This window comes from Rhinoraja longicauda, chromosome 13, assembly GCF_053455715.1.
Source record: "Rhinoraja longicauda isolate Sanriku21f chromosome 13, sRhiLon1.1, whole genome shotgun sequence".
Taxonomy (NCBI): domain Eukaryota; kingdom Metazoa; phylum Chordata; class Chondrichthyes; order Rajiformes; family Arhynchobatidae; genus Rhinoraja; species Rhinoraja longicauda.
This window is the reverse complement of record NC_135965.1, coordinates 40,822,322-40,847,189: the sequence shown is the minus strand read 5'-3', so window position 1 is coordinate 40,847,189 and position 24,868 is coordinate 40,822,322. Positions and strand designations below refer to the sequence as shown.

General features: G+C 42.2%; 1 protein-coding gene across 1 annotated transcript in view; it reads left to right on the top strand.

The window, feature by feature from the left end:
- The window catches only part of farsb (phenylalanyl-tRNA synthetase subunit beta), a 56,764-nt gene extending 32,047 nt beyond the window's left edge, over nt 1-24,717 (top strand). Inside the window, exons 16-17 of the mRNA XM_078410832.1 lie at nt 5,975-6,127; nt 19,008-24,717. Of these exons, the coding sequence (XP_078266958.1) occupies nt 5,975-6,127; nt 19,008-19,159 (305 nt within the window). The 3' untranslated portion in view covers nt 19,160-24,717. The remainder of the gene's footprint in view (nt 1-5,974; nt 6,128-19,007) is intronic.
- Nucleotides 24,718-24,868: the final 151 nt, after the last annotated feature.

Genomic DNA, 24,868 nt, shown 5'->3' with positions numbered 1-24,868 from the left:
GCATGGAAGTCCAGGAACTGCTGGCTTTTTCTACCAATATAGCCCAGTTAGTCATGCCAGTCTGCTCATTTGAAGGTGATATTTTTGTTGGCCCAACTGATGCTCACACCCATGCCTGTCTAGCAAAATGGGGACAATAGATGGTCTTCCCCTTCTCCCAGCAACATCAAGGGGAAGGACTTCCTTCTTCCCCCTTCCCTTTGCTGCCTTGAGACCATCGTTTGCCACAACGTCCCAACATTGAGACTGGATCCATAATGGTGTACGTTGGCATAACTACTCGTGGAACCAATTTTCTTTAGATATATTTGGAAAATATACAAAAAAATGTTACTGTCATTCTTTTAACCAAATCATTCATAATATATGGAACGATACCATCCTGCTTTATCCTGTGGCAGATTGCATGCATTGATTTATACAATAAAACTGAAGCCAGTCTGGTTCTTAAAGAGCAGAAATGCTTGTTCAAATGAATGAATGCATTATATGCAACTTAAAAAAAATAAAGAGTGATAGCAAAATTAAATCCAAAATAATCCAATCCCCATTGCCAACTCTTTCCTCTGCCCCCCCCCCCACCCTGATGGCAAGCTCTCTCCCAACAATCGATTCACCGTCCAGTGCCAGATTTTTCTTTTATCCCGCCTCTTTCTCATCCCCCCCCCCTTCCCTCTTCCACCCATACCTCTCCCTCCGTCTTTACATTGCATTCCAACACTTCTTTCCTGACCTGACACCCTTTTGTCCCCTTTACAACTCTAGCCTTTGTCACTTCTTTACCCATCTGCCAATCCCCTCCCCTGGTTCCTCACCTCTATCCACCAACTACTTGCTGGACTTTGCCCCATCCCTACCTCTCTTTTCCAGCTTTCTCCACCCTTTTCCCCCGCACTTCATCAGTCTGAAGAAGGCTCCTGACCTGAAACATCATCATGTCCATTCCTTTCATCGATGCAACTTGATCCGCTGAGTTCCTCCAGCACTTTCTGTCTTAGACAATAGACAATAGGTGCAGGAGGAGGCCATTCGGCCCTTTGAGTCCATTCGGCCCTTTGAGTCCATTCAATGTGATCATGGCTGATCATTCTCAATCAGTACCCCGTTCCTGCCTTTTCCCCATACCCCCTGACTCCGCTATCCTTAAGAGCTCTATCCAGCTCTCTCTTGAATGCATTCAGAGAATTGGCCTCCACTGCCCTCTGAGGCAGAGAATTCCACAGATTCACAACTCTCTGACTGAAAATGTTTTTCCTCATCTCAGTTCTAAATGGCCTACCCCTTATTCTTAAACTGTGGCCCCTTATTCTGGACTCACCCAACATTGGGAACATGTTTCCTGCCTCTAACGTGTCCAACCCCTTAATAATCTTATACGTTTCGATAAGATCCCCTCTCATCCTTCTAAATTCCAGTGTATACAAGCCTAGTCGCTCCAGTCTTTCAACATATGACAGTCCTGCCATTCCGGGAATTAACCTAGTAAACCTACGCTGCACGCCCTCAATAGCAAGAATATCCTTCCTCAAATTTGGAGACCAAAACTGCACACAGTACTCCAGGTGCGGTCTCACTAGGGCCCTGTACAACTGCAGAAGGACCTCTTTGCTCCTATACTCAACTCCTCTTGTTATGAAGGCCAACATTCCATTGGCTTTCTTCACTGCCTGCTGTACCTGCATGCTTCCTTTCGCTCAGGACTCCAGCATCTGCAGATTCTTGCATCGCCACCAAACATTAGACTCAGTTTCTCACTAAAACTTTCAGCTTGTGCGCCGCCTGTATTGTAGGACATTTTTTTTTTCATTTTGAGCTGGCAATGTCCTGTGGCAAGATATCGAGTCACTGCTATGTAGCCACACTCAACGCAGTGGCTGGTGCTGAACAAGCAAATCAGCTAAAATGTTTTAATCACGGGAGTAGACCAAAAGGTAAATTGAAAGCATGCCACATTACTGTCTCATATCCTGCATGTGTCAGAGTTCAAAAATGGAACAGAATTCTGATGTATTGGATACTCAAGCCAGTCGTGCTGCCAGCCATCTGTTTAAAATCTTAAGTAAACACGATTTATTCTTCATAAGCTGCAGTGAAATTCTTTCATGACATTGCCACAATATTTTTGTTTAATTACTTGAAACTACTAGGATATGGCATAAGTATCTGATATGTCAGATCCTTTTTATTGACACTAAGCAAGGATTTATTTTGTGCTCATTAAATCCCCTCTCTGATTAGCTGCAGCGGCTTTATTCTTCGTGGGAGCAGAATGGGTGGGAAACAGTTCTGAATCTGAGGGAATTTGTCCTTGACGGAACAGAGGACGGATACTAGGATAAAATATGCCTATAACTTGCACTGCAACCAATGAGTGATGCGGGCGATAGAAGGATAGAAGGAATGCATAAGTATGAAATGAAGAAAGACAATTCAGGGTGGCATGGTGGCGCAATGGTAGAGTTGCTGCCTTACATCGGCAGTGATCCGGGTTTGATCCTGACCGGATCTGTACGGAGTTTTCTACGTTCTCCCCGTGACTGCGTCGGTTTCCTCCTTGTGCTTCGTTTTCCTCCCACATTCCAAAGATGTACAGGTTTGCAGCTTAATTGGCTTCTGTAAATTGTCCTTAGTTTCTAGGATGGTGCTAGTGTACGGGGATCGCTGGTCGGCGTGGACGGTGGGATGAAGGCCAGGTTTCCGCACTGTATTTCTAAATTAAACTAAACTTGTCCACTTTATATTTTAGAGCCCGACATTTTCTACTTTTTCCCTGCCTTTTAAGCGTAAAAATATTGAATATTCACTCGATGTTGTTCCCCTTTTGAATTGTAACTAGGTTGATATTTTCTGCATTAAGTAGCAATCTATTGAGCCCCAGCCAGGACAAATTATTCTGTAAATTCGGCTGGTGGCTTTGTTGTTCGTCCTTCGGGTTCGAAGATGACCATGACTTCACTTTCAGTTGGAGGATTGGTGACTGTGGGTCCGGAAGTGACTGGTGAGGCCAATCCGGGCCCGGAAGGCACGCCCACACGTAGAACACAAGTGGATGGGTGCTGCAGTGGAAGTGGAGGTAGCCCGGGCCTTGCGCGCGGTGCGTTTCCTCTGGGCCTCTGCAGTGCGTCTGTTCTCTGCTGCACGGGCTCCTGTGGTGAGCTTGCTACGCCAGGGCTTTGTAAGATTAAGCAACTCTCCAGGTTCTCACTTTACCCCTTTTTTGTATGTTAACTTAGAAATAGAATACTGCCGTGTTTTTAGACTGCCATTGCAGTTGAAGCTACTAATCCTGTCCACCCAAGTGCATTTTCCACCTTAGGCCACCGGATAATGATCAAATGCAAAACACTGTAGGTATCACAAAATGCTGGAGTAACTCAGCGGGTCAGGCAGCATCTCCAGGGAGAAGGAATGGGTGACGTTTCGGGTCGAGACCCTTCTTCAGACAATGAATACTGAGTCGCTTAAGATAATTTCAAGGGTGCAGTCTTGTTAAGTTACAGGAAAAAAAGTCTTAACTCTTCTATTAATAAGAATATAATTCTTTCACCAGAAAAATCTTCACACGCCTGCAAGCATCTTCAAACAATCGATAGCTTTAATTTAAGCATGGAGAATATTTGTGCTTTGCAAAAAGCCTTAATAGCTGAGGTCACAAAAAGATGAAAGGGTAAAGCAGCGTTAGAATCACAAGTGCTGTGCATTAGCTACCTCAAGCCATTAGCACTAACAATTCAACTGCACATTTTTGCCATCCTCTACAGTAATAATGTGCTTATTTCTGCATTGGGTAAGCCTGTGACCAATAGTGGTGTCCCTTGCTATATCAAAATCAGATTTGGATTGGGCTAGGGTTGACAAAGGTGGTGGTCAATGATAGCCTGAGTCAACAAGGTTACCAAAGCAAGTGAGGTTAATAAGTTTGCAAGATCATAAGTGATAGGAGCAGACTCAGGCCATTCGGCCCATCAAGTCTACTCCACCATTCAATCATGGCTGATCTATCTTTCCCTCTCAACCCCACTCTCCTGCCTTCTTTCTCCCCATAACCCCTGACACCCACACTAATCAAGAATCTATCTACCTCTGTCTTAAAATATCCATTGACTTGGTCGCCACAGCCTTCTGTGACAACAAATTCCACAGATTCACCACCCTCTGACTAAACATTTCCTCCTCATCTCCTTCCTACAGGGCCGTCCTTTAATTCTGAGGCTATGACCCCTGGTCCTAGACTCTCCCACCAGTGGAAACGTCCTCTCCACTTGGGTACTAAGTGACCATTACCTCTTCTCCTGACCACCCAAGGCCTCGTTCAATCCAAGATCCAAATCTAGTGTGTGATGGATTGATTTTGTGGATGGCATGATACTGAGAAGGAATGACACTTAGAACAATGATCAAGTGCAAGATCAGTCACTTAAGTTAATTTCAAGGATACTTTCTTCTTCAGCATTTAAAACATATCTTTGGCATTACTTGAACGTATCTTTATTGATCAGAGTGCAGGAGCCATTTACATGGTGGATTTTGTAGATAACCCGCAGTAACTCACTAAGATGAATTTGATAACGCGGCACTCTTGAGACCTTTATTATCAATAAGCAACAAGATCACAAGGTTATCTCCCCCAATTTCCTCTCTACGTCATATGCCATTATAGTTTGGTTTAGTTTAGTTTAGCGTAGTTTAAATTTAGAGATACAGCGCGCAAACAGGCCCTTCAGCTCACCGAGCCCGTGCCGACCAGCGATCCCCATACACAAGCACTATCCTACACACTAGGGACAATTTACACACGAAGCCAAATAAACTACACAAACCTGTACGTCTTTGGAATGTGGGAGGAAACCGGGGCACCCGGAGAAAACCCACGCAGTCACAGGGAGAAGGAATGGGTGACGTTTCGGGTCGAGACCCTTCTTTAGTCTGAAGAAGGGTCTCGACCCGAAACGTCACCCATTCCTTCTCTCCTGAGATGCTGCCTGACCTGTTGAGTTACTCCAGCATTTTGTGAAATAAATACCGTTGATTTGTACCAGCATCTGCAGTTATTTTCTTACAGTCACAGGGAGAACGTACAGACAGCACCCATAGTCAGGATCCAACCCGGGTCTCTGGAGCTGTAAGGCAGCAACTCTACCGCTACGCTACCATGCTGCCCCTATTACAAAATCATAACTCTAACGCTGCGCTACCATGCTGCCCCTATTGTACACGTGTATGTCAAAAACATAACCCATGCGAAAACTAATGAAAAGCAGATTTGCACGGGTGTAGTTAACGGAGAAGATGATTAATTTAGTGATTCAAACTTGGTCATGAAAACTTGGTTCCGGCTGAAATCAATTTTGTTTCAGCTCGGAGGGAAGGCACGCAATTTGGCATTTCACAAGACTGACTGGATATTGGAAGTACAATTACTTCTGAGTTCAATCAAATTCTAGCAGTGTACTTGTCTGCACAGGGCAGTACTCCTTTAGTTCCACAGGCCCACTCGTCGATCATGGTTCTTCGAGCCATCCTCTGTCGTCCTTTCCAGTTGTACCTTAGTTTAGTTTAGAGATACAGCGCGGAAACAGGCCCTTCGGCCCACCGAGTCCGCGCCGACCAGCGATCCCCGCACACTAACACCATCCTACATACACTAGGGACAATTTACAATTATACCAAAGCCAAATAGCCTACAAACCTGAACGTCTTTGGAGTGAGGAAGGAAACCGGAGCTCCCGGAGAAAACCCACACAGGTCACGGGAAGAACGTACTAACTCTGTACAGACAACACCCGTAGTCAGGATTGAACCTGGGTCTCTGAGGCAGCAACTCTACCGCTGTGCCACCGTGCTGTAGCTATCAGAGGTTGTCTGAGTTTCAAAGCTACTTTCGAACCAGGTTATCCTGCTGCACTCAATACTGTTGCAAGAGCATAATTTTCTGGCATAGATAATTTAAAAAACAATTTTGTTTGCAATACAGATGTTGGCGCGAAGAACGAAAGACGGCTCTGTGCTTTGTATTACAACAAGAATCCTGGCTTTGAGGTGATTCATGGCTTGCTGGATCGCATAATGCAACTTCTTGACCTGAAACCAGGAAAGGAGAGTGGATACTACATGCAGGCAGCAGAGGGTGAGCAAGTTTTTGGAAACAACTTTCTTCGGAGATACAGTGTGGAAACAGGCCCTTCGGTCCACTGAGTCCGCGCCAGCTAGCACCACCCATACACTAGTTCTATCCTGCCCACTAAGGACAATTTGCACGCACACACTAGTTCTCCCAGTTTCGCATTCTGCGCACTAAGGGAAATTTAAAGAACCCAATTACATGTACAAACTGCAAATCTTTGGAGTGCGTGAAGAAACTGGAGCACCCAGAGAAAACCCACGCTGTCTTAGCGAGAACGTATGAACTCCGTATACCCGCCCCCCCATAATAGTCAGGATCAAACCTGGATTTCCGGCGCTGTAAGGCAGCAACTCTACTGCTGTGTCGTCCGAGTCTGGAGTGATTTTTTTTTTACACAGAGACTGGTGGGTGCCTGGAACAGGCTGCCAGTGTTGGCTGTGGAAGCAGATACAATAGTGGCATTTAAAAAGCTTTTAGGTGGACGTATGGATATGCAGAGATTGAAAGTGTGTGGAGCATGTGCATTCAGGGGTTGACATGGTGGCGCTGTGCTCGAGTTGCTGCCTTACAGCGCCAGAGACCCGGGTTCGACCCTGGACTACGGATACTAACTTTGTGGAGTTTGCATGTCATCCCCGCGATCGGGGATTCTCTGCCTCAGAAGGCAGTGGAGGCCAATTCTCTGAATGCATTCAAGAGCGAGCTAGATAGAGCTCTTAAGGATAGCGGAGTCAGGGGGTATGGGGAGAAGGCAAGAACAGGGTACTGATTGAGAATGATCAGCCATGATCACATTGAATGGCGGTGCTGGCTCGAAGGGCCGAATGGCCTACTCCTGCACCTATTGTCTATTGACCGCGTGGGTTTTCTCTGGGTGCTCCGGTTTCCTCCCTCATCCCAAAGAGGTGCAGTTTTGTAGGTGAGTTGGCCCTCTGTAAATTACCCCTTGTGTGTAGGATGCAAAATTGGGATAACCTAGTGTGCAGGTGATCGTTGGGTCAGTGCAGACTCGGTGGGCCGGCGTGCCTGGTTCCACGCTGTATCTCTAAAACTACAACTCGTGTGGGTTTAATCCTGAAGTTACTCCGCAGGTGACCGACAAAATGCTTTTAAGGTCATTTGCTGTGAACAAGCATGGTTGTGTAGAGGAGGCATGTTACTTTGTCCAATGCTCACAGCAGGCTTTGTGAGTACGAAGGAAATAAGCAGAAATGAAACACCTCCCTCTGGAACAGTCGGGTACACTCCACCTCACTTGTTAATATAAAGCTGGTGTAACATTTATGGAAACATACTGTATAACTGCAACCTTCCCTGCTGCCAGCATATGATTTCATTCACTGGTGATGTGGGGTGCTTGGCTGTTTCCCAAGGACTTACTTTCCAATGAAGTCATTTAGATTTTTTTTTTTAGCGACTGTATATATTACTTTTGGTCACACATTCCACGTATGTCGACTGAAATAATATACACATAAAAACAACTAGGTCAGTTGGTGAGTCTTTCTTCCTTACTTTGTTAAACAAAAATTAAAAAGGGAGAAATGATAGGAGAAGGAAATACCATGGAGTAGCAAACTTGGAAGTTGAGACGACTGAAGACTAGAGACAAGAGAGCCTTTTTATCCTCCGTTAAATGCCTAATTTATATAATAGGAAACCAGTTGTTGCATAAAGTGAACCAAAAGGATCTTTTGTGTTCTCATAAAGTAGTCTCGTAGCTAATTGAATGAAGCTAGGAAATGGCCTTATGATGATCAGATGATGTGAACATGCTCAAGACTGACTCGGTGCTTCAGCAGACTGCATTGTGTTCCTTTGTCTTCATGGCAGTTTAGTTTACTTTAGTTTAGCGATACAGCACGGACACGGGCCCTTCGGCCCACCGAGTCCACACCGACCAGCCATCCCTGCACATTAAGACAAGTCTACACATTAATCTGCAAACCTGTACGTCTTTGGAGTGTGGGAAGAAACCGAAGATCTCTGAGAAAACTCACGGGGAGAACATACAAACTCCGTACAGACGGTACCCGAAGTCGGGATCGAACCCGGGTCAATGGCGCTGTAAGCACTTAAGGCAGCAACTCTACCGCTGTGCCACCATTTCTGGATGGTAGGAATTAGTTGCTTTATTCACTGCACTTAGTAGTGTTGCAATAAGCAGTTGTTCAGATGCATTTATTTCACAAAATGCTGGAGTAACTCAGCAGGTCAGGCAGCATTTCAGGAGAGAAGGAATGGGTGACGTTTTGGGTCGAGACCTTTCTTCAGACCCGACCCGAAACGTCACCCATTCCTTCTCTCCTGAGATGCTGTCTGACCTGTTGAGTTACTCCAGCATTTTGTGAAATAAATACCTTCGATTTGCACCAGCATCTGCAGTTATTTTCTTACACTAGTTGTAAGTTCATTTGCATGATATGTTGATATGTTGTGGAAAAATGTTTATTCATCCAACCCACAATGGTCCCTTTTAGTAAACTACATCTTTAAAATTCCTCAGTAACTTTCAAATAGCTTCTGGAGTGAGTTTTAAGAAAGTGAGCATTAGGTAAAATATTATAATATGCTCTGTTGCATTGATTTTTCAGGCTGATGCATTTTGTCTATAAAGTGTTCAAATTTTCCTATGCTGATCAACAAATATAAGGAATTAGATTGCACCTCTGCTAATCTTGTGCTAAAATTGATCGATTTGCGTTTTCCATGAATTCAAAGCAGCCAAATAGTCTGCACACTACCTTGCATGGGAAGAAAGAATGGAGACATTTGCAAAATCCCTAATATATATCTTGTAGCTGATGGTGAAATTCCCAGTTACATTTTTGGATGGCAATTAGCATCTGACAACAGTAAATTATTAAACACTTTGAGGGCATTCATACACTGAGTGCTTGTGACTAATTTTGTTCAGCTTTTGCAACTGCAGATTGGCTAGTTTATGGGAAATGACACATTGAGACTTTCTGCAAATATCTGAAGATTGAATTGAATTGAATTGAATTGAATAAATTTTATTAGCCAAGTAGACATACATACAAGGAATTTTCCTTGGTGCTTTGCTTGCAAGTAACAACACGACATACAGTAAACAATTAAGAATAGAACATAAAACATTAAGAATAAAACATTATAGTTTAAACATATGAAGAATGAAATAAAATACCAGAGCAAAAGGAGGCTACAGGCTTTTGGTTGTTAAGTAGAACTACTGCTCGTGGAAAAAAAGCTGTTTTTATGTCTGGCTGTGGCTGCTTTGACAGTCTGGAATCGCCTTCCAGAGGGAAGTGCTTCAAAGAGTTTGTGGCCAGGGTGAGAGGGGTCAGAGATGATCTTGCCCGCTCGCTTCCTGGCCCTTGCAGTGTACAGTTCGTCAATGGGGGTGAAGGTTGCAGCCAACAACCTTCTCAGCTGTGCGAACGATGCGCTGCTGTTTCCGGATGTCATGCTTGGTGGCTGAGACAAACCAGACCATGATGGAGAAGGTGAGGACAGACTCTACGATGGCAGTATAAAACTGGACCATCATTGCCTGTGGCAGATTGTGTTTTCTCAGCAGCTGCAGGAAGTACATCCTCTGTTGGGCCTTTTTGACTGTGGAATCGATGGTGGCCTCCCATTTAAGGTCCCTGAAGATGATGGTTCCAAGGAACTTAAATGACTCCACAGATGTGACTGTGGTGTTGTTGATGGTGAGTGGGGGGAGGGGAGGGGAAGCTCTCCTAAAGTCTACAATCAATTCCACCGTCTTAAGAGCATTGAGCTCCAGGTTGTTGCGATGGCACCAGGACGCCAGCTGTGTCACTTCCTGTCTGTAGGCAGATTCCTCCCCATCCTGGATCAGTCCAATCAGGGTTGTGTCGTCTGCAAACTTGAGAAGCTTGACAGAGGAATCTGTGGAGGTGCAGTCGTTGGTGTAGAGAGAGTAAAGGAGAGGGGAGAGTACGCAGCCTTGTGGTGCTCCTATGCTGAGGGTCTGCGGGTCCGAGATGTGCTTTCCCAGCCTCACATGCTGCTTCCTGTCTGTCAGAAAGTTGGTGATCCACTGACAGATGGGTCCAGGCACAGTCAACTAGGAGAGTTTGGAGTGTAGTAGCTCTGGCACAATGGTGTTAAATGCAGAGCTAAAATCCACAAACAAAATCCTTGCATAGGTCCCCTGGCGGTCCAGCTGTTGGAGGATGAAGTGCAGGCCTGGGTATGCACTTCATCTAGGTAAGATGTATCTAATAATAATAATGCGTACATTATTCATCATTTATATGTAGTTACACTCTGGGTATAAAACTAAGGCATAAATCTCTCTGATAATTATGTGTGCCCTGAAACCAAACATTTCCTTCGGAAGGAAGAAGCAGAGAAAGATTATGCATGTTTCCTGTTAAATGCTCCTCTCCACATCCTTTCCTGAATTCTGGCTGCCCTCCATTATCTTACTCAACTGCAAACCTTGCTCTACGTCTGAGCAGTTCATGGCAGCTTTCCACATCGTCACCACTGACACATTCTTGTACCATTCAGTTTTGTGCTTTCTAACTAGATTTCTGTTAAGAATGGCCTTCAAAGCCAACTTTCCATTCATGACACTGGAGTCTTTCGGCGAACTACACTGAGAACAATGAATTTGGCACTACATCCAGAGATTAAACCTGGAATCTCCATTGTATGTATGAACCAACTTCACACTGATCCTAAGGTAGAACACAAAATGCTGGAATAACTCAGCGGGACAGGCAGCGTCTCTGGGTAGAACGAATGGGTGACATTTTGGGTCAGGCCACTTCTTCAGACTGAGAGCCGGGGGGAGAGGGAGACACAGAGATGTGGAAGGGTAAGGTGTGAAAACAAAGGGGACAAAGATCAAGGAAAATGTAGAATAGATTTTTGTTTGCTTGGGGAAGATGGCATACTAAGATAAAATTTAATCAGGAGGGCAGTCAGACTGGTCTGAGAACTAGGATGGGGGAGGGATGGAGAGAGAGGAAAAGCATGGGTTGTTTGAAAGAGAAGTTAATATACCGAAGGTAGACATAAAATGCTGGAGTAACTATGGGTCAAGCAGCATCTCTGGAGAGAAGGAATGGGTGACGTTTTGGGTCGAAACCCTTCTTCAGACTGATGTCAGGGGAGTGGGCGGGACAGAGATAGAATGTAGTCGGAGACAGTAAGACTGGTGGGAGAACTGGGAAGGGGGAGGGGATGGAGACAGAGGGAAAGTAAGGGCTATTTGAAACTGGAGAAGTCTATGTTCATAATGCTGGGGTGTTATACACGAAAATAACTGCAGATGCTGGTACAAATCAATTTATTCTTCAGTCTGAAGAAGGGTCTCGACCCGAAACGTCACCCATTCCTTCTCTCCCGTGATGCTGCCTGACCTGCTGAGTTACTCCAGCATTTTGTGAATAAATGCTGGGGTGTAAGCTACCCAAGCGGAATATGAGGTGCTGTTCCTCCAATTTGCGATGGGCCTCAGTCTGACAGTGGAGGAGACTCAGGTCAGAAAGGTCAGAATGGGAGGGGGAGTTAAAGTGTTTAGCAACCGGGAGATCATGTAGGCCTCGGCGGACTGAGCAGAGGTGTTCAGCAAAACGATCGCCGAGCCTGCGCTTGGCCCTGTACTGATCCCACATTGAACCTGAGCTACATGGGGGTAGCCTGTCCTGTCGTTCATTATCTGGGCATTCCTTTACACTTGTACAGAACTCCATCAAATGGAGTTTATTAACGAGGGAACCATCCAATCTAGGGAGACTTCAGACAAATTATTTGGCATGTGGGTTTTGTTTTGGACTTGTTTAGGATAATTATATTTGCAGCAGTTGTTTCTCCTGATTGTTTTGACAGAACCATTTTAACTAGATTGTATAATTTGCAAGTCAACAATCGGGCTGAAATAAAATGTGTCGGGCATTGACTGCAAAACTGACAGGAATTTTAAACAGAGATCAAAGAAATGAAGATTGAAAGACAAATAGATTAATGCTAAAGGGGAATAGGAAAAGAGACTATCATGGCACACTAGAGGACACTGATCATGAGTATTGTGGCCAATTCTGGACACAAGATATGAAGACATGCAGATTGTTAGCAAAAATAAGCAGTTTCAGTTAAGAGGAAAATTAAGAAGCCTTGGGACTGTTCCCTCTGCAGCAAAAGTGACCGAAAAGTAATTTCCAAAATATTTGGTTGAAGAAACAGAGGAAAAACCTTTCATTGAGTGAGCCAGTAAACCCTGGGCTATAGATTTAGAGAGTCCTTGGCAAAAGGCCTAGAAGTGAGACGAGGAGAATTGTTCTCATTCTTTGTGTTTGGGTCCGGAATGCTCTAGCTGATGGGGTGCGGATAGATGTTTCCATAAATAGTTTTGAAGGGGATTTGAACAAGTTGTTGAAAAGGTTACGGATTTTTAAAAAGCAGTATATTTTAGAACTGAGAATCAACACCAATGCAGGCAGAATGACTCCCTGCTGGGATGTAGGTTTCTGTAATTCTATGACTAGCTTTTACATTTTGTACCTGAGCAAATTTAATGTACGCGTTTCCGTTGTGAGGAATAAATGTAACTGCTTCACAAATTTTCCATTTTCCAAGCCAGTTGAAAATTCTACCATTTGCCAGGAAACCTTGTGCTCACAGATTTTGAGGCAAATCATTTTAGGTTGAATGAAATCATTCAATTGAAGGTTGCCTTGAAATTGCCACATCCTTTAATTAACCATCCTCTCTGTCTTGCCTCATTATCTTATGTCAAACAAGGTTTGCGACCTTTAGGGTTGGAAAAAAAATACATTTCTTTCATATTGCATCTGAATTCTGACCTTCTGCAGCCTTCTTAGAAACACCTGTCCGTGGATACAGATGACGGGAAATAGGGATGAAATTGTTGAGTGCCACTTGTCTTTGTGGGGACAGTGTGTGAAAAACGATCCCCGCTCAGGCTACAGAGAGTGGAGCGGAGATACCGTAGGTGGCCATTCAGAGTAATGTGTATCATCAGGAGATTTCGTGATCCTGTTAAAGCTTGGATACGGAACAGCAGCTTTAGCAAACAGGCGTAGCAGAACAGACTTGCATGAGTCAGAAGTCTGGTTCAGTTACCATCTCCTGGGACCGCTGGTGAAGCTAAGTCCATTATATGTAGAACGGTGAGGTGTAATGGTATTATAATATAATAACAATTCACAGCACAAAATCAATGAGCTATGCCTTTAGAATATGGAATTTCCACTTATAATTTAGGTAATTAGCGCCATGGGGTGTTATTAAATGATTACACGTGATTAACTGGGGTATTTTACGTTATTTTGGTCAGAATGGGGCTGTTGTGAAGAAAATTAATTTTTTAATCATTTGTGAATAGCTTGTGAAAACCATTGTCCCTTGATAAAATCATATGTTTTAGGCAAGGCTGAGTTGCAAATCCGGAAGCTACTTCAAGAATATAAAATGTACATCAAACTATTTTGCTACAGTGTGAGCTTTCATCTGAGAAAATGTACACATCATTTTAATTTTGTGTATTTTGTCAAAGTTAACTTTTAGTTAGCTTGGTTTAGTTGGAAATAACTTAAGCACAATGACACACTGTTAAAATCCACAAGGAAATTTAAAAGTCATTTGTAGGATTGGTTGATTATCTCATTCTTGGTTTAAGTGGAGCAGCAAATGTAAACAGTTTGATGGCAGTAACACAGTTTCTCATGTCAGCCTCTAACTTCATAATACAAATTGCAAAATTCTTGGGTATAAATTGGCTTACCAGATTTTTTTGTTTGTTATTAATCTATTTTAAAAGATGCATGAGCTTTTACTATTCATGCATGGAATTTGGATCTTATTGGTAATACCATCAATGAATACTCACCTGTCATCGAATTTCTACCTTGAACCACTGCAGTCACAGTATTATTGGGTAGAGAGTTTCAGGATCTTTATCCAGGGTGGCACAGTGGCGCAGCGGTAGAGTTGCTGCCTTACAGCGCCAGAGACCTGGGCTTGATCCTGACTACGGGTGCTGTCTGTACGGAGTTTGAACATTCTCCCTGTCACCACCTGAGTTTTATCCGGGTGCTTCGGTTTCCTCTCACACTCCGTAGGGGTACATGGTTGTAGGTTAATTGGCTTCTGTAAAATTGCAAATTATCCCCAGTGTGTAGGGTAGTGCTCGTATACGGGGATCGCTGGTTTGCAGGGACTTGGTGGGCCGACGGGCCTGTTTCCACGGTGTATCTTTGAAGTCTGAAATCCAGTGATGAGGGGGGGAATGGTGATACATTTCCATATCAGGATGGAGTGCAACACGGAGGGGACTTGTTCTTGTCCTTGTTCTATTGGTATAGGTTACAGCTTTGGAAGGTGATGGCAAAAAATCTTGGCGAGTTCCTGTTGTGCACCCTGAAGATGGCGCACTCTGCAGCAATAGTGCACCTTTGACTGAGGAATTCAATGTTTTGTGTGGGGGTGAAATGCCAATTAGATGGGCTGCTTTTTCCTGGTGGTTTTTCAGTTTAGAGTTCTGCTCGAACTGGCCATATCCATGCAAATGAAGACGTTTTCACTACGTTCAGGTCTTGTGGATGGTGCAATGGTTTGGGACTTTGGTAGATGAGATAAGGTGGCAGAAAATCTTGCCTCTGACCAGCATGGGTAGCCAAAGATGTCTTATGGCTTGTTCAGATATACTTATGGTCTGCAGTAATCTCAGGTTGTCAGTACTAGGGCACAGCGATTGCTAACGAACACCAAGTGCAGATCTAAAGACTCTTCCTTTGTAGGTGATCATGGGCAGTATGACAAAACATCAACATTATCTACTACTTATGAGTCCCACCCTAACTAATATCATGGTCTTGTCTGTTATATCACCTGAAGAATTGTGTGTAACAACACAGTAACATTTGAAAGCATCTCCATTTCTGGAAATGCACAATACTACAGATGCTGGAATTCTGAGGTAAAATCAGAAACTGCCGGAAATACTCAGCAGATCCGTAACCTTTGAGAAGGGGAAAAAAAATTCAGGTCGAACACCTTCATGAAAACAGGTCATTGGGCCCAAAACGTTCATTCTGTTTCTCTTTCCCAGGCAGTGCCTGCGGAGTATTTTGACTGTAACCTCCAGGTCTGACCTTGCAATGGAGAAAAGGATAATGAAGAATTAGTTTCGAAGGATGAGGGACTCCTCATTGAAACTTACCTAATAATGAAGGGTAGAGTGGATGTGGAGAGGATGTTTCCACTAGTGGGAGAGTCCACAACCAGAGGGCATAGCCACAGAATAATAGGACATACCTTCAGAAAGGTGATGAGGAGGAATTACTTTTAGTCAGATGGTGGTGAATCTGTGGAATTCATTGCCACAGATAGTTGTGGAGGCCTAGTTATTGGGTATTTTTAAAGTGGAGTTTGACTTTCTTGATTAGTAAGGACGTCAAAGGTTCTGGGGGTTACTATTGGACTCCTCTCAGGGGCCATGACCTCTGTTGGTCCAGGAAAACGGATAATCCAGAAAGGCTCTGGAACCAAAGATTCCGTTGGTGGCCCTATACTAAGATTTCCTTTTCGGGAAGTCAGGTCACGCACCTGGACCTTCTGTGGTTCCATAGTATTTCCAGCACAAAATGGCCGAGCCATTCTTTCAAATCCAACAAAATTAATTACAATGTGATATAATTTTGCATATATGTGTAAATGTAGCTCATTCGTGCTCAGTACATTGATCGTTTTATTTAAGATCTAATATGGCACCACTTCAATATAAACAACTGCAATTCTCGAGGTTCATAAAAAATATACAGTATTGCCAATCCATTTTTCCACTCGCCTCGCATTTAGACAATATGTATAAGGTATATATGTCCCATTATCCTAATGTCATATTTCACAAATGACTGTGTTCTCCTTAAACGATTTGTTAATGAAATCATTAGAGGTTTTAAATAGTCCATGACGACGCATTATACTCTTCTGTGGTCGATTTCTATTGTTTTTCCTTGTTGTGTGAAGGCTACTTAAACTAAAACAGGATGTGGTTTTAGGATATTTTGCATATTCTGTTGGAGACATTTTTTTTCCAGCAATTGGAAAGTTAACATCAACGCCCTAATTAAAAGGATAATTTTAACTTGAAATGCACTCATGGTATAAGTTGACTGACCCAGTAACAAATAATATATATTCTATGAAAAATTGAGTGAAAACAAAATGCTGCAGCCTATGGAAGCTATGGTGATATTTAAACAGATCTTTGAGATTTTAACTGGGAAATATAATGACAGAATTGAAAATTCTTAGTTTGGGTATTGTAGGTATAAAAAGAAACCAGTTTTAAAATGTGGACGTTTTACACTACACTACGTTCATCATGAATTTGGAATGTGATCTTTTTTCTTTTAAGATTTTGCATTGCCTCAAACAGAACCGAGGTAAAGCCATAGAAATCTGGAATTTCAATTACAAAAATTGATTGTTACCTTGGATTCATGATTGGTTAGGAGATAAGACTGATGAAACCAAATAGTCTTTCCCTGTGTTATAAATGTCATGTGATTCTATGTGGTAGAGAAATAGGGAGAAGGGACACAGACTGTTTTTATTAATACCAAACTAATGTAATAATTATTAACCACAGACCCTGGATAACACCACGATCCACCCAGATTCAGCAAACACTGAGGAAATAGTGAAGTTATGTACAGGTTCTCAGCTGCAGGATTCTGTCTCTTGAGCTGGCGTTGACAACTTTTCTTGATGTGTTCTTTGATGTGTAGAAATGGTGCTTAACTTAAAAGGATTAGACACACCACCTGAGAGGCTTTACACCTGTGCAGTTCAGACACTAAGGCAACTGCTGCTTGCCCTACTGGGAAAGGTTTTAATAAGTACTTGAGTCAAGTGAAGAGTCAAAGTGATTATTAATTTTAAACTTCCTGAAGGTGCAGTACATTTCAGAGGTTCTGCACTTTTGTCGAACTTTTCTCTGGGGTTCCCTGTCTAGCATTGTGCTGTGTTCCATTTTATTACTTGTGCAAATAAAGCTGGATCACCTTTGCTATTTAGTTAAAATTTAGCTTCGCGACATTCAAAATAGGAAATGATGCACTCTGTGACTCTTTGCTATTTTATCCAACTTTAATAGTTCTGATATTTGGACAGGTACATAGATAGGAAAAGTTGAGAGGGATATGGGCCAAATGCAGGTAGGTTGGACTAGTATAGATGGGGTATATTGGTTGGCATGGAAAGTCGGGCCAAAAGGCCTGGTTCTGTGCTGTATGACTGTATGACTCTCAGTATCTAGTACTTGTACGTTCAAGCCCACTGCACTGATGGGAAATGCATTCTATCTATTGAGAGCCGTTAATTAGAATTGGTGGAAAAAATTGCTTCTCGTCATTTTCCAAAGTAGTGCATGGACTGGGTCGGGGGTGTAAAATAATGCTGTCACTTGTAGGACTGAGACTGAACTCCTTGTTCAGTCACAGTCCAAGTAATTTTCTGTTCCTTGGCAAATTACTGTAAAAAGGTAGTGCAGGGTTGCTTGACATTTCACCCGGATGCCCTGTGGTAGACACCATGGCATTTCCACCTTGTACGCACAGCAATTTGCAGGGCCACATACCATGGCCATTCAATAAATAAGGGCACGTGTAATGAACAGCAGGTGACGTCTGTTGATCTCGCACAACAACTTGTGGACCTTGGTTTTAAGAATTTAAATTTAGTGGACCAATTGATATTTCAAAGATACGCACAAGAGAAAATGTGTACACGTGAAAGACTGATTTTTCTGAGATTCGAGAGGAACAATAATTGGTAAAAATCTGCGTACTCAAAGAGAGTTATTTGTAGATTGCTGTAAAACATATTGTTTAAATTACTTCACAATGTAATTTCCAAAGGAACATTTTTGAGATCTTCCTTATATTACAAGAAAAGTTGGGAGAATAATTCAAAATGAATTTAAACTATTGCTTAGCACTGTCCATAATTTCTGTGATTATTACACTGTGCAGAGTCAGTACACTCTGTGGGAGAAGTTTAATCTCTAAATGTTTTGAATTTTATCTTTTCATATTTAAAGATATTAATAAATAAATAAAAAAGTCAGTATGATCTTGTGTATTAAATGGCTTTGCTGACAGCACAGACTTAAAACAATCGATTTGATTCTTTTCAACTAATTTACATTTTTGCTGGAGATATAAACAGTGAAAGCATTGGGTTGTAGAATGCAATAGATTTATTTTCTATGGATCTTTTCTGATCCTAGGTTTAAGGAAGGCAGGAGGGATGAATGTGCAGGAATAGGCAATAGCTTGAATGTGAGGATTTCAGTGGAGGAAAATTATTAATGACAATTCCAATGTCTATTTTTTGAAAAAACCTAAATTCCTTAATGACCCAGTCGCAAACAGGATGTTTGCTGATACCAAAAGGACAAAATAGAACAAAATAGAAAACACTACTGAGAATTGTTACCAGAATACCATGGTTGTATATATTTTTAAAATAGATGTGAAATCGGGTTGTGCATTTCTAATTATTTGTTAATGCAAATACTGCTTGGTACTTTGGTGAAGAGCAGCTTGTGCCTTTGATGGTTAATTATCTTGAAAATGTGATAAAGACTAGTTACCCATTTAGATTCTTGGAAAAAAAAAGAGCAGGGTTTTGGCCACCATCATCAAAGACGAGCTTACTTCTGACCCGCGGAAGACAATTATAAATTTTCATTTAAAGCTGTTCAAGATTTAATTAAAGCTGTTATCAGTTACCAGCTGCAGGGCAGTGCGAGGGAAGTGAATCACATCTGCTGGCTATTGAAAGTGAAGAAATACTGACTTTTTTTGTTCTGTTCTTTCCTCCCCTTACACAGATTCCACTTTCTTCCCGGGTCGATGTGCAGAGATCTTTGCTAAAGGTCAGAGCATAGGCAAGCTGGGAGTTCTTCACCCTGACGTTATCACCAAATTTGAACTGACCATGCCCTGCTCCGCGCTCGAGATTGATATTGAGCCGTTTGTTTGAAGGATGAGACGACTTCTTGGTTCTTGTGTCATTCAGCCTTTCAGTACCAAGAGCAGCTCATGACACTATTCAATTGTAAAGATAAATATTTAATAAGGCAAAGGATCCTGTGTCTGCTTTGTCGTTAAATATGTTTTCCATAGTGTAATTTTCTTTATTTGCTTGGAACATTGTAGTATGTCCTTTAACATCAATTACCAAAACCATGAATATATGAAATAGCAATCAGATGCAACATAAGTATAACATGAGACTTAGCAGAATAATTCAAATTGAAATGTGGATGTATGCAGTTGTAACTTACCTGCAGTGATATAAGACATTCTACTTCAATCGCACCACATAGAAACATAGACATAGAAACATAGAAAATAGGTGCAGGAGTAGGCCATTCGGCCCTTCGAGCCTGCACCGCCATTCAATATGATCATAGCTGATCATCCAACTCAGTATCCTGTACCTGCTTTCTCTCCATACCCCCTGATCCCTTTAGCCACAAGGGCCACATCTAACTCCCGCTTAAATATAGCCAATGAACTGGCCTCAACTACCTTCTGTGGCAGAGAATTCCACAGATTCACCACTCTCTGTGTGAAAAAAAACTTTCTCATCTCGGTCCGAAAAGACTTCCCCCTTATCCTTAAACTGTGACCCCTTGTTCTGGACTTCCCCATCATCGGGAACAATCTTCCTGCATCTAGCCTGTCCAACCCCTTAAGAATTTTGCAAGTTTCTATAAGATCCCATAGATTTGTTCTAATAGCAAAAAGAAATGTGGAATAAAAGCAACTGTGCAATTTTAGTTTAGTTTAGAGAAATGACATTGAAAACAGTCCCTTCGGCCCACCGAGTCCATACCGACCATTGATTAGCCATTCACACTAGTTCTATGTTATGCCACTTTCACATCCACTCCCTACACTTTAGAGGCAACTCGCAGAGGCCAATTAACATACAAACCCGCACGTCTTTGGGATGTGGGAGGAAACCGGAGCATCCGGAGGAAACCCAGATGGTCACAGGGAGAAGGTGCACACTTAGCACAGAGGTCAGGATTGAACCCGAGTCCCTGGTGCTGTGAGGCAGCTGCACTACCAGCTGCACCATTGCGCTGCCCTAACGTAGGAGGTTAATGCAAGCTTTTTAGTTAAAATTGAGTTGTCTGCCAACAGCTCTCACATCAAGCAAGCAGGCTCACTTCGAAAAAACATTAGGTGTTTCGGAAAATAATTGGGCTCACTTAGATGAATCATTAAATCATGAGGCCTCAGATCATGCATCTGCAAGGACATAGAGTCGTAAGATAAGACAACCTTTTCTTTCCGAAGACAACTGAGACTATCTTGGTTCCTGATGTAATGAATAAACCCGTTTCAATCTTAGGGAGGATATCTAGTTTTGAAAATAGGTGACAGCTATTTGCTTGTTGTAAATACAATAGACAATAGACAATAGGTGCAGGAGGAGGCCATTCGGCCCTTCGAGCCAGCACCGCCATTCAATGTGATCATGGCTGATCATTCTCAATCAGTACCCCGTTCCTGCCTTCTCCCCATACCCCCTGACTCTGCTATCCTCAAGAGCTCTATCCAGCTCTCTCTTGAATGCATTCAGAGAATTGGCCTCCACTGCCTTCTGAGGCAGAGAATTCCACAGATTTACAACTCTCTGACTGAAAAAGTTTTTCCTCATCTCAGTTCTAAATGGCCTACCCCTTATTCTTAAACTGTGGCCCCTTGTTCTGGACTCCCCCAACATTGGGAACATGTTTCCTGCCTCTAACGTGTCCAACCCCCTAATAATCTTATACGTTTCGATAAGATCTCCTCTCATCCTTTTCGATAAGATCTCCTCTCATCCTTACAATATTTACCAACGACATAATTGTACTGCTTGTTTCCACTTCACTTACATTTCCCCCAGCAAAAGGTCTTGCCCTTCACAGATTTAAAATAATGAATTGAACTAAAGCTTACTGTTATTTTTTGCGAGAGAATGCCACATTTAGCATTTGTTATATAAAGAGCTGATTCTCACATGAATAACCTGCCCTTGAATTTAAGGTTGCGTCTAAATCATGGTTTAGTCTTTGCAGATTCAGCACATTGTTAAGGTTAAGGTGCTGTGTCCCAGACTGTAACCAGTATTCCATTTGTCCTTTATTTTCGACCTGTCCCAACCTGAAATGTCACCTAAATATCTTCTTCTTGTTATTCCATGTTGTCCAGAGATGCTGCTTGACCTGCGAGTTACTCCAGCAATTCCGTGAATCGATTCTGCACCCACTCTAGTTTAGTCGTATCCTTAAATACCTTTCTACAGACATTTTCCCCACAATGTTAAATTTATGCCCCTAAGTAGGCAGCATGCTGACTTTCTTGTTCAAACAATTTCTCTTCGTAATTTATTAAATTGTTCTGCAACCACTTCCAATGGTTGTAGATAACACTGATCAACGCAGTGAGAAGGACTTAACAATGCAGCAAGAATCACAAAGTAATTAATTTAATTATGAAAAGATATGATCATGTTCAGTCTTGCACTAGATTGCATCGATGGGCCGTGTCATTTAAATTCTAAACAAGAAATACACAACATTTTTACAAGTTCTACATATAGACTAATCATCTCTGAATATATTCCAATATTCTGTTGGAAGGTACAAATGCTATCATTATCTGAGTACAATTCAAAAATTGTAACCAAATTCCATACAAAATAACTTTTTCATAGTAAATAGAGCAGAATTGATTTTGAAAATAATCAAGAAGATATTTTGCTGAAGAAATGCTTTGGATTAATTGATAACGTTCAGTGCAGCCCAAATGAAGATTATACGCAATTATTGCTAATAACTATTAATACCGGATGACTGGAGCGTGGGTAGTTTTAGTTTAGAGATATAGCATGGAAACAGGGCCCTTCGGCCCACCGAGTCCTCGTCAACCATAGTTCTATGCTTTCCCACATTTGTATCCACTCCCTACACATTAGGGGCAATTAGCAGAGGTGATTTAACCTACAAACCTACATGTCTTTGGGATGTGGGAGAGAACCGGAGCATCCGAAGGAAACGCTCACGGTCACAGGGATAACATGCAAACTCCACACGGTCAGCACGGAAGGTCAGGATCGAACCCAGGTCTCTGGCTCTGTGAGGCAGCAGCTCTAGCAGCGGTACCACTGTGCCTTCCCCAATGTCGAGTCTCTATTTAAGAGGGGCTGCAGGAAAAGCAAAATTTAAGGTGAGGGACAAAAGTTAATACAAAACCTGAGGGGCAACTTTTTCACTCAGAGGGTGGTGGGTGAATGGAAAGAGCTGCCAGAGGAGGTAGTTGAGGCCAGATACTATAACGACATTAAAAAAAGACACAGGCAGGTACTTGGATAGGAAAAGTTAAGAGGAATATGGGCCAAATGTGGCAAATGGGACTAGTTTATATAGGGCAATGGTTGATATGGAGCAGTTGGGTCGAAGGGCCTATTTCTGTGCTATATAACTATGACTCTTATAACTATTATTTTTCAATATTTCCATTTTAAACAGAGACGTCTATTTGAGAGATTTATGTCTTTTTTACTAGAGCAAAACGCATGAATAATTTAGTTGTTAGATCTTTGCATAGTTTCACCTAATTGCTCATAAATGAATGACGATGTCACTGTCCCTCTATCTTCATCTCACCAATAATCTTTCTCCCTGAAGCAGTATGTGCCATTTTTTCAGTCAAGGGTGCTATATAAATGCAATCGATTGCTGTCGTGACTATTAATTATCAGGACAAAACACAATATCTAAGCGTAGAAAGGGATTCATTTGTGGAGTGATTTAGTATTTTGTGGTTGACACAGATTGCCATAATCCAGCTATATCTGATCCGCAAAGCTTTGCACTCTGAGAGAACTTCATTAGGATTGCCGCAATATCAGATAACATGTCTTGTTACTATTGCATACGTTCTAGTGGAAGCACCAACTTATCAACTTTGAATCAATGAATTGACGAAAAGAATGTACTTAGGGAGGTGAGGTGGATTTGAAGATTATTTTTGATGTACCTGCTTGGTCAAGAAAATAAAACTTGCACTTTTCAAAAGTTAGGTACATCCCTAACCTTTTATTTTACAGCCAATGAGGTATTTGAAATATAGCCACTGTTGAGAGATCTTTGCGTAGGGGAGGAACTGCAGATGCTGGTTTACACTGACATAGACACAAAATGCTGGAGTAACTCAGCGGGACAGGCAGCACCTCTGTGGAGAAGGAATGGCTGATGTTTCGGGTTGAGACCCTCCTTCAGACTGAGAGTCGGGAGAGGGAAACAAGATATGGAAGAGTACAAAGAACATGTAAGGTGTGACAAGAATGGATCAAAGCTGATAATGCTTAAGGTAATGTACAATGGCCCATTGTTGGATAGAGGGGAGGTGGCAATGAGGCATTCAAATAGTAAAATTAATCAGGAGGACAGTGAAACTATTGCTTTGTTGTAAACCTCATTGGTTTTCAACGACAAATTGACATAAAGTAGTTTGAAAGTTCAATATCTGCCAATCCAAAGTTATGCAGCTGTCAGGTGAGTACCATCGAGCGTGGGTCCTTACAGCCACTCATCTTAAACATATCTGGTGAAAGAGGCAAAGGACTGCAAGAGGTAGTGAGTGGTACTGCAGGGTGACAATGATAGGTTCCTAATATCACTCATACATGTTCTAGATCACGGTGTACCAAAGACTAATAGACATAGACCAATACAGCTCAGGAAGAGAGACTTTGGCCCATCGTGACTGTACTGGCCATGATGCCAATTTTAGCTGCAGACCCACCTACACACGGTTTATACCCCTCCATTCCCTATCCATGTCTCTTTCTAAATGCCTCCTAAATGTTGCTATCACATCTATTGCCACCACTCCCCCCCTGGCATTCCAAGCACTTACTGTGTAAATAAAAATGCCTTGTAAATCTTCTTTAAACTTTCCTCGTCTCACCATACCCTCTAGTTTGCTCCAGTATTTGACAATTCCACCCTGGGAAAAAAAAGATTCTGAACGTCCACTCAATTTATGCCTCTTATAAATATTATATACTCGGTTATAAAAATGTTATTTTTCTCTTTGCACTGCCTGTTTGTACTTGCTTATGACTCATGTACAGTATAATTTGACTGGATAACTTGCAAACAAAGCTTTTCATTGTATCTTGGTGCAGGTGATAATAATAAACCAATACTTCTATCTACCCTCGATCTCCAATGCTCCAGAGTAAACAATCCAAGTTTGCCTTACCTCTCTTTATAGCTAATTGCTCATACCCTCTAATCCAGGCAATATGCTGATGAATATCCTGCACGCTAATCAAAGCCTCCACATCCTAGGCAACCAGAATTGGAGACAGTACTCCAAATGGGAGAATGGGGTTCGGAGGGAGAGATAGATCAGCCATGAATGAATGGCGGAGTTGATTTGATGGGCCGATTGGCCTAATTCTGCTCCTGTCACTTATGACCTAATGACCTTAAATGCGACCTCACCAAAATTTTATAGAGCCGTAACATGACTTCCCAACTTTTAGACTCAACACCACAACTGCTGAAGTATGCAGAATGCCTTCTTTACCACTCTCTCTACTTCTGTTGCTATTGTCATGGATCTTTGGGCTTGCAATAATTCTACTAAATTAAAGAATGGACTGCGTCTTCCAAAATTG